The following is a 10,722-nucleotide window of genomic DNA, read 5'->3' on the forward strand; positions in this document are numbered from 1 at the left end:
TGCTGCAGGCGACGGGGGTCTATGTGCCAGCAGCTCTGTTGATCTCTGTCTGACTGGCATCTGTTATCATGTCCCTGCCTATTACAAACAAAGCCCGGCTTACATAAGAGGGAGGAGACCCACTCTTCTCTTTATCTTATCGGACTGCTGCTTATGTGTGGAACTTAAGACAGGATGAGATGAGTGGGCTGTATTTATGTTGTTGCTGTAAACACAGCAGTGTAACTATTGTGCACGGCAGCATGCACCGTCATTATAGTTGGAGAAAGACGTTTCTTAGTTTGCTCAACACAGTGTTGAGCAAACAGGACCAAATATTTAGATTTGCAAACGGGGAACAAAGTTGAGTCAATTCAGGGAAATCAATTTTTTTCACATGGCTGTTTTAAAGAAAAAGTCCATACACAGTGCGGATGCGACAGAACGTCCTATACAGTAGTTTAGTAGAAACAAATGTAACACATACGCTTTGTTGTAAGTACATAGACGTTAACTTTCCACGTTATGAAGCTTTTTCAGTGGATATTATTCAAAGTGAGCTTTGTGTAGACGCAGTCAGCTCAAGGCACAAAAACACCGTAGCTTCTGCAATTACATGATCATGGCCAAAACAGACTTTTAATTCATTTTAAGTTTAGTTCTTACTCCAACATATTTCAGGCCTACCATATTGGGAAGCTGTTTGCGACTGGGAAAGAAAAACACTGGACAAAAAGCAATTATGTGTGGAAGAGACCACAGTCTGTAGCACGAAGACCAACCATTGCAGTCTCTGCAAAGCGTTTCCCATCTGTGCAAAGCGGCTAAGCATCGCAGCGCCACATCCACATCCACAGCGACTGCCTGGCTGTTTTCAATCATCTCCATCAGGGAGCTCGCTGGAGGATCTGAGGCAGGCGTTGCTGTTGGGGTCTTTGCAAAGCGGCAGCTCCCAGATGCCTCCTGCCCAGCAGCAGCTTAGACCAGTTGCATCACCACAAGGACACCTTTAAGTGCTGGAAAAGGGCACAGGGGTATTAATACATCCACACTCCAGAAAACATCAGAAGAAGAAATCAAGCCTGCTTGTAGTAGAAAGGACAGCTTTGAAACTTTAGTATCTTCACAAATTATTTGAATCATTTTGGATGTGAATTCCACTTTCATAGCCATATTTAAGGAAGTTTATTTACATGGATTATGATTATAGTTGCATAGATATATTATATAGTCATTTCCACTCTGCTTTCAAGGCATCTTTCCTACTAGGGTTCAGGCTATTTAGGGTTAATTAAAGGGAATTAAGTAAAAGCGGTTGTGCCCCCCCCCCCCTCACACACAGACACACCAGGTAGCGTAATTTCAATTATATCTGTGTGCCTTTAAATTAAAACCCCCCGAAATACATACTATACCTCCGCACATATTAATAATTATTTCATGCCACTGCAGTTGCCATGGCAGTGAAAATATTGATAAACTGCCTTAGGTTGTATGGATAACAAAAAAGGGAAATCTTGCATGAGCTAACGTGCTGTAATATTGACGTATTAGTCATAAAAGCGTCAAGTAAGACAAGGTGACATCATAGGACATTAAATGAGACGCACCTCGGACTCAAGGCTCTGCGGCGGCGTCACAACCTCATCAGCTTGCCTGAGAGATCCCGCTCTACTCAACTGTGCTTCCCGCAGGGTCACCGTTATGGAAGTGGGGGCTTTCTGCCCTACAGACACACAAACACAAGCTGCTCAGCACTAACACGTCCCAAAATAAAATATAGAGTGAAAAGTGAGTTTTTAAATGTGTTGCGAGGGAAATCAGAGCCACCTTTTTGCTTTGCGTTCAGAAAACAAAAACAAATCTCAGGTTTTAGTACAATGAACGTAATGAGAGGTAAAAACAAAAGAAGGGAAAAACTATCTGGGCGATTTAGTTAAGAGAGAACAGGGAAGCACAACTGATTCACACTAAAATAAAAAGAAAACGGGCGATGAAAACACGAGTTTGATTCCAGTCTTTATTGTAACAACAGAAAAGGAGCTTGGGTAATGAGCCATGAGCCAATATTATTGCTTATCAACACACTTTGTAAGACCTTAGCATTTAAACACATGGATATCGTAAGCAGGGGGTTTGATGGAAGGGTTTACAAAATGTTACTACATGAGGCAAACACAAACATGAAGTGCCAAACAAAATCTGACATACAAAGCAGTCGGCATTGAACCACACACACACTGCTTTTAACTTAATTCACAATTTATCTGTATCAAATAGTTCTCGTACATTTATATTTTACATTTGCATCAACTTCTACTTTAATGCTCATGTGTCAAACACAAGCATTGTGTGTGTGTCATTGTCTGAACATGAATACACAACATGTCGTCGGGCGCTGATCGGCCCTCCGGTGCTGCACATCTGCCCACCTGATAACAGCCAGGGAAACCATCTACACACACACGCACACACACATCCGCACGCACACACACGTCGACAGAGCTGTCCTCTACAGCGGCAGTCCTCCCCGGCCCTCAGGCGTCCTGAACTAGTGCTTCCAAAGCTGCGGATGAATGAACTCTGAGCGTTCAACGTGGCCGCCGTGTTTTGCCCGTTTTGGCCGACATACCAGCGGGCTGATTGGGGACGTGCGCCAAGCCGGGCAAGCTGCTGGCAAGCTTGGCCAGCCCGCCGTTAGTGAGCAGCTGGTGGATGGCGGTGGTTTTAGCCCCTCCTCCTGTGCTGACCACGGGTAACGCCCGGGGGAGCAGAGTGCTGCTGCTGGTACAGACGGAGCTCAGGACCTGATCGTGGGGCTTTCCACTGAGCGCCTGGAGCTGGAGGAGAAGAAGAAGAAAAGATGGGTTTACGGTCTTGTTTTGCACGACAACATCAACGGATGGGACTTCATCTTTCATCTGCATCAGGAAACTCTTCCTGTCTGCACATGTTCTTGTTGTGGGTACAATTTACATTCGGTACATTCTCACATACATTTTTTTAGGTGCATTAAGATAAAACCATCTTCTATTTAGGAAACAAATATTTATATAAATGGCAAGGAGGAAATATTTGAATTCTTTGAGTTAGGAATCACATCCCTTCTATACCCTTTTAGATCCAATCCCCGGTCATAGTAAGTATATCCAGAAATCCATCTATCAATTCATTTGCAGCTTCAGGTTCCACAGAGGTGTGTGTGTGTGTGTGTGTGTGTGTAGAGCAACAGTCCCCTGTAGCTCTGATCACAGTACACTTGCATTGGATTTAAAACTGTACTGTATCATTTCAGTGTGAAATACCAGTAACAGAAAGTCCAGTAGAGAAGACGCTCTAACTCCCGTTTCACTTGTACAAGGTAAACCCTCGTGGATCAGTTGTTATTGGCAGGAGAACAAACATAATGCCTTGCTCAATCCTTTCCTATTGAGAAGGACACCCTGCGGTTTTTTGTGTACCTTAACTGAAAAAATGGTTCTGACGTCAGTTCGGTTTACATAGTTCCTTAAAACTGGACTTAGAAAAAAAACATCCATTGTGCTCATTCAAACCTAAGCAATGTAACCATGAGGTACCTGTGTGCTGCCTGTATTGGCTGCTGTGGGGGGCAAGCTAGGAGCTTTGGTGATGACCTCCTGCAGACTGAAACTTAGGCCGTGTAGTAGACTGCTGGCGGACGGGCCTAAACACAGACAGAAGGAGAACAGATTACGGGAACTGAAGTATCAACTCCTTGTACAAACTGCTCCCACCCGATCCAGAGAGACCTAATCCAGATGGACACACGCACACACGCACGTCATACAAAAGTCATGTTCAAAGGGGAAGGTTGGGGAACGCGACAGACAGCGATGGCGCAAGAGGTTATCAGTGATGATGTTTGTTCATAAGTTGCACACAAGGTTCTCATCGTGTTCCAAAACTGGAACCTCACTCTACAAACGTGGTTAGAACGTGTGTTGAGGTTACTGTGCTGATATTAGCTGCACAGTTGAGAGTGCAAACAGGCGTGCAGGGCAGGACAGGACAAAGATACCTTGGGCAGTAGCCGGAGCTTGCGCCTGGACCGGTGCGGAGGACCCTGACACCGTGCAAGGCTGCGCGCTGCTGAATGAGCTGGAGCCTGGGGACAGGGCCCCAGAAACCTCTGAGAGACTACCAGACCTGCAGTGACACACATAACCACCATTCCACTCAGGAGCTACCCCAGCAAGTGATGATCGGTCGTCACTCAAGACTACACCATTTGTCGACCCCTTTGCACCAGACTAAGAATTCAGCCCAGGAGCCCGAGCGCGTGGGTCGTGTTGCGTGATTGACGGGTCTGTGGGTGTTCGATACGGAATGTGCGTACCGGGGCCAGCTGGCTTACCGCTGGCCTTTCAGAAGTCCACAGAGCTCCTTTGCGTCAGCCACGGTCTGTCCCACGGTGACTCTTAAGGGCTTCCCAGAGACACCCACTGCGTGGAAAAGGGGTCACGTCATGATGTTGGAGAGATTTCACAAAACAAACCGAAACGGTTCACTCTGATTATACCAACAAAAGTTATGTTTGAAATAAAAATGAATCAAGGAGTCTGCCAAACTACTGCTTATAGAGTGCAATCTGTAAAAAGAGCACCAGGTTTCGTACCTTCCTGTGCGGCAGGGCTGGCGGTGCCCCCTGCCGACTCGCCTTGGGAAAGAATGGTGACCTTGATCTTCGCTCTCTTGGCAGCTTTGCTTGTTTGGGCACCGGGCGCCTGCCTCCTCCTGCCATGGGACCTCGGTTCATCTCTGTCCAGGCCCTCCATCTGATCGCTGGTCACCGGCACTGCACCACACAAACATTTTAGCATTATTTTGACTACAGAAATGTAGAAAATCGAAAGCACTGGATGTTTTAGTGAGGAGCCAATGCAGTATTTCAGTGTGACATTCGTAGACAATTAGAGCAGTGGAAACCAGGAAAGGGGTGAAAAGAGAGAGAGGAAAAAGGGGATAGACACTTACCAAAAATACAAGGAGGGGTGCCAGGAGGAAGGTTTTTCCTCACAAGCATGTTCTGTTTCATAAAAGCAGCAAACTGAGCTGGAATGAATGAAGGGGAAAAAAAAGTCGGAAAAGAAAGTTGTAGGAAGTGAAGAGACGGGAGGACAGCGTTAAGTCACTTTCTAATCAGGTGTTGTGACTTTGACAATCGCTCAGTCTTTTTATTTGCGATCATTTGAATATAGATGCAGAAAATAGAGCCAGTTGAGGTGAAATACTCATCGCATAAAGTTCACACAAACGAGCTTTGCGAGGTTGAGAGCTGAACGAAGCGCGTGGCGGGGAGCTAACCTTGGGCCTGCTTGGGAGTGAGCACTGTGCCGGAGCGCTGCATGTGCGTCTTGAGGAGCTGCGTGGCCGTGATCAGACTGGACTTCTGCGCTGGAGAGAGACCAGACGTCTTAGGTTTGGGACTTGAAGTGGGACTGCTACAGACGCTAGACAGATCCTGAGGACGCGGTGAAGAGGAGGGACATCTGATGAGTCATTGCTGATTAGCGTCAGTCATTGAACAGGGATACCTTTTTTGGGGCTTTTATCAACATCACAAACTTAACTTGAATTGAAAATGCAGCCGGCTCCAACGACCTACGAATATTAGATTTGCGCCCAAACGGAGTGCATCATTTTCATCAAACAAGAATATACCATATTCCCTAAAATCTGTAACTCAAATCAGCAGAGGAAGGGAAAAGTCATCAAAAATAAATGCACATCCACTTGCCGTTGTTAACATTTGAAAATGTTGGTCGTTGTGGCACCTGCTAACTGACCTCTGAACCCGAAGGTGAGATGGGAACCCTCAATGCGGGGGAGGAGGGTCGTCCTCTCTCCATGTCGAAGGGAAGCTCCCGCCGAGGCCTTTTCTTCTTCTCTGTGTCCAGGTCCCTCATCTCCCCGGAGCCGTGGCCGTGGCCCTCCGCCCGCGCCAGGACGCCCGACAAGAAGTCGGCTATCTCGTCCTGCGGATCCGTCATGTACGAAGAAGGAGGCTTTTTATGGTCAACATAATTAGCACTTTTTCGCTGTTGTTGTTGTTGTAGGAGAAGAAAGCTCTCCAGACTAACAGCATAAAATGAACATTTCTAGTTACAAGGACCGACCTGAACGCAGCGGTCGACCATAGTCTGCGTTAGTCCCTCTGATTTCATCTTTGTCGAATTGATTCTGTGAAAGAAGAAGAAGAAGAAAACTTAGTGATACTACCAGTACGAAAATCTGTGTCGTCAGCTAGAAAGAATATTATATGACATCATTTCCTCCTTGTTAAACCAACAGTCCAAGGCCGTGGCTGACCTGAGGTTGTCGTCTGATCCTCCCACCACCACCATGCTGTTGTCGGCCCTCAGCTTCTCTCTGAACTCCTCCATGCCCTCGATGCTACACTGCAGAGCGTTCTGGCCAACCACAAACAACACTGGGGTCTTCATGTCCATCAGCGGGTCATCCACATCCTGCAAACCAGTGGCACACTAACATTTGTTACAACTACTGGCTTGAAGCTTGAACGGTCAGTTTTTCTTAGTAAAAGCTAACGAATGAAAATGAGTAGAAGATACTGTTGAAGGCCTCACCCCTCGTGGCCCATTGACTGTTAGCAGGGGGAAGCCGAGACACACTACAGCGGTCAGATACTCCATGAGAGATACCTGTAATGAATCAGGATTTAATGAGCTAAAGACGCTTTAAAAGAAAGAAGGGAGAAAAAACATTTTTTTTAACTGGGTTAAAGATCATTAAATTAAACAGCAATGATGTGTTATAAGAAGTCTTACGTGACAGGCGATGAGAGCACCGGCGTTCCAGCCAACCAGGATAATGGGTTTGTGAGGGAAGTGACTGTGAACCTGGCGGGTTAATTAATGGCGTTAATCAGCTGCAGAGACATGAAGAAAGCCAAGATAAAACCTATAGATGGAAATACTGTTCTTCCATTTTGCTGTCACAGACATATTCACTGAATCAGTGAAGCTCATTGATTCATGTCCACATGCTGAGCATTGCTAGTAAATGATAAACAAAAAATGTAAGAAAACGTACTGGGCGTTGAGAGTAAGAAACTCCAAAAAGCCAATTATTTATTGTGTGTTTCGTGAAATGAATGAATTACACAAACATTATCATCACGCTGCACCTTAAAGTTGAAAACAACGTCCTACCTCCATGACCTTGGCCCTGACAGTCCCCAGCATGTGCTCCAAGCACTGCGTGATGCCAATATTGGCGCCGCTGTTCACGTGACTGTGCACTGGAATGACCTGACATGGAAACAGCCATTATAGGCACTTCTCTGAGATTGTTAAAACCCAAATTTTAAATAATACAAAGCATTAACTGAATAAGACCTTTCCCAGACAAGAGAGTTGCGACTGCCAGAATCTCATTCGCCGTGAAGTAGAGAGGGCGGGATTGGTCGGGCATGATGGTGCAATTAGGATGAGTGGCGATCCAGGAAGCTTGCTCTGAAACATATAAAAGGACAACAGAAGAAATCAGAATCAGCTCTTCAATGGTTAGAGAGCAGGAAAAAAACAACAACGGTGTACGTCAATGGCAATTCTTACCGGTTTGTTTTGAGACAGGACTCCGACAGCAGGGTCCCAGGGCCGCTTCAATAGCAGCGACAGGGCCTCTGCGCTCGGAGTGCCCGTCTTTGCGGTTGTCAGCAACATCCTGTCAATCAGCAACGGCAACTTCCAAGACACCAACAGGGAAAGTAATGAATCAAGTATTCTAGATTTGACAAATGCAGACGGGGACTCCAGAGCAATTCTTACTGTTGAATTAAGACACATCGTACCTTGCTTTTGAGAGTCTGCAGCACATCCAAGTAAGCAGCGAGCATAGCGAGGCTTAAGGACTCAATCATGGTGGTGTGTAACCACTGAGTCAGTTTGGTGTCCCAGTTCACACTGGCTAACGCATGCCGTACTTTCCTGGCACACTTGTCGACAGCTATTCTCCGCAAGATTGGCTCATTGGAAGCCTAAAAGAAAGAAAGAAAACAATAACGTGAGATCGATGTTCCTATATCATCATAGGGGGGTTCGACTGAAACGGTTTAGGAACCACTGCTCGAAGGTAAAGCTGTTTCTTTTCAAATGATGATGTATGCTGGAGTCCATATGCCCATAGCATGAACCAATAGTTAAAAATCACAATGTGGATTTGATCTTACTTGAGGGTCTGTTACAAGAACAAACCCTGTGTACTCTGGACACTAAAACCCAGTGGTTTAACGATCCAAAACATACTGCACTGGTTTATAAGTTAAAGACTTCAAGATATAGATGCATTGATTTGTGGGGTTTATGGCGTATAAAAAATATCCACATTGTCTATAATGACAGTCCAATAAAAAGTTTCTTTCTCGTCAAAAATTTGGAAAGAAAACACACTGTTGTATTTGCAACAGTGTGTTTTCTTTCCAACTGTAGATTTCAGAGAACATTAACTGTTTCAATCCAGCGACCACAAACAGCTGCAGAATTTAGAAACCGTTTTCAGAACTTACATTTTCATTGGCCAGCCGGGCTAGTCTTTCAGCTTGTAGAGCTTTAAGGACTTTATTGAACAGTTTGTTCTGGGCGACAGACCATCCAGTCCTGAAACCAAATAATAATAAAGTCAAAAATTGTTTACCGTAACGTATGTACGTTCAACATTGTCTTGATAAAAAGTGTCAAGTGGGTATTAAATGAAGATTTTGATTACTTGTTAACATGTTCCTCCCAGTCATCGGGGGGCGGAGGGCTCTCAGCAATTGTTCGAGCAAACAGAACGTGACGCTCACACTCCTTCATCACACCAAGAGCTTTCTGATTATCATAAAGAGGAACGGGTGTCGGTGTGACGGTCTCCACATCCAACACAGCATCCGATTCTCTGCAGACGAAGAAAAGAAAATATTAAATTACGGCAAGGCGGTAAACAGCTACTTGTTTAAACTCATCTCTGTGGGGAGGATTAGTGAATTGGAAAACCATGCACAGGGGGGTTTTATTAGGGGGGCTTACAACGAGGCTTCAGGCTGGCGGCGAGCGGTAACAAACAGGGTCCTGGTGGGCCGGGCGCTGCTGGCATCTGGGTGGGCGTTCCATGGTTTGGCATAGCTGTGGTCCAGGAACACCAGATCCAGCTCTCTTTCATGAGCCGACAGCTGGAAGAGCAAGGATGTGCCCATCTTTCGTGCCGTTATCTGGAAGTCCTTATCCCCACCGCGATGCATCGTCCTCCTGGGGCCCAGCGGGGCCCCGAGAAGAGCTCAACAACTCGGGTGTTTTCACACCAAACTGAAAAAGAGGAGCCACAATGAATCATTTGAAATAGGATGAAAAGTGTTTACCGACCTTCCCACAAGGTACCGAATAGGTGAAAGGGGGGCAATAGTCATGCTGAACATGATCTAGTGCTGAAAGGTTTTGGGGCAGCGATCTATAAATGATTAGTTATTCCTGTAGCTCAACGTGTTTGAGGAAAAAACACAAAACTCAGTGCGGGCTTCTTGATACTGGTTCCATAGGTTACCGCTATCGTATTTTTCATATATTTGGCTTGTGCCATGAAACAAGACAGTTGATGATGATGCCTTGGACTCATCCATCATGCATCAGTTAACGTTAAAGAAATTACAATAAGTAAGATGATCTCATCTGAAGCCTTTAACCAACACGCTTTCGCTTTGTCCAGTGACCACCACACATCACTACAATAACAATACGGATCTTATTCAGCACCCGTTTTGGGCTGATTATAAACCATTCGCGTTGCTTGTTGAAATGTACCTTTATGTGGCTGTAGATCAATATATTCAATATTTCTCGTGTTGTTTTAGTAAAGTATCGACTGCGACGGGCTGGCCTGACATGCTAGCGATAGCATAGCAAGCTAAAGGCTAGCTTAATGGCGCTATCGCTGTGTTCTTCTGCTCACCTTTTCGCTCCATTATTCCATGTTTGTTGAGACGCTTTGAATTCTTCCTTTGAACAAAGCATCATCAAATAAAAACGTGATTGTTTTTCTAATTCTAGAGTTTATTTTAAGCCTCATATATTCAGTGCGCGAAAACCTTAGCGTTACTTCCTTTTGTTGTGGGATTAGTTGCCATGACACTGTCCACAATCCCCCCTTTTCAGTGAGAAAAAGAAGTGGGGAAGGAAAGGCCGCATTTCAAGAAAACTGGCAACCCCATTTGTGGCGCATTAGTGAGGGACACAAAACACGGACAGGATTTCAGAATAGGGGTCGGGATTATTTGCTATCTTTACAAAAACGCTGAATGTTAATTACTTAATTAACCACATGAACCTTAAACCTTTGGATTTTGTTTTTATTTTAATTGACGATTTATCTATATTTATCTATATTTATTCATTTATATTTATGTTATTTACAAGATATAAACTTCTACTTCACGGAAGTAGCGATAATTGAGATAGTTACTTTAAATCAAGCCCGGTTATTATTTAGAAAATAAAACGTTCACTTCAGGACACTGACCTCAAATCTGTATACCAGAGTTAGGCTGCCAGAATGTCCAAATAGCCCGAAACGATTTGGACAAATTCATGTGTGAATAGACACTGAGTTTAATTTCTACAGCTCTAAATTACACATCACAGTGGTCTCAAAGGACTTTACAATCTATGCAACATACCTCTGTCCTCTGTCTTCAGTCCAACGACCCTCGCACCAAATAAGGACAAACAG

At 44.9% G+C, this 10,722-nt stretch overlaps 1 protein-coding gene across 15 annotated transcripts; it reads right to left on the reverse strand.

Moving 5' to 3' along the window:
- Positions 1 to 363: 363 nt before the first annotated feature.
- Positions 364 to 10,185, reverse strand: kansl3 (KAT8 regulatory NSL complex subunit 3). 15 transcript variants are annotated; one of them, XM_040195842.2, is made up of 22 exons: positions 9,946 to 10,185; positions 9,030 to 9,305; positions 8,728 to 8,898; positions 8,528 to 8,618; positions 7,814 to 7,999; positions 7,578 to 7,706; positions 7,359 to 7,475; positions 7,173 to 7,271; positions 6,789 to 6,860; positions 6,588 to 6,662; positions 6,310 to 6,485; positions 6,117 to 6,180; positions 5,787 to 5,975; positions 5,305 to 5,389; positions 4,975 to 5,052; positions 4,616 to 4,795; positions 4,355 to 4,442; positions 4,019 to 4,146; positions 3,558 to 3,664; positions 2,612 to 2,819; positions 1,590 to 1,705; positions 364 to 995 (listed from the first exon to the last, which is right to left on the reverse strand). In XM_040195842.2, the coding sequence occupies exons 2-22, from the start codon at positions 9,239 to 9,241 to the stop codon at positions 972 to 974; spliced, it is 2,595 nt and encodes an 864-aa protein (XP_040051776.2). In that variant the 5' UTR covers positions 9,242 to 9,305; positions 9,946 to 10,185; the 3' UTR covers positions 364 to 971. The 15 variants fall into 15 exon arrangements, 14 of the variants coding, with proteins under 14 accessions (XP_040051776.2, XP_040051774.2, XP_077942924.1 ...); XM_040195840.2 differs by having other exon boundaries at positions 5,305 to 5,461; XM_078086798.1 differs by having other exon boundaries at positions 6,310 to 6,467; positions 9,946 to 10,170.
- Between the last annotated feature and the right edge of the window lie 537 nt (positions 10,186 to 10,722).

The sequence above is a fragment of the Gasterosteus aculeatus genome, chromosome 13 (genome assembly GCF_964276395.1).
Source record: "Gasterosteus aculeatus chromosome 13, fGasAcu3.hap1.1, whole genome shotgun sequence".
Classification (NCBI taxonomy): Eukaryota; Metazoa; Chordata; class Actinopteri; order Perciformes; family Gasterosteidae; genus Gasterosteus; species Gasterosteus aculeatus.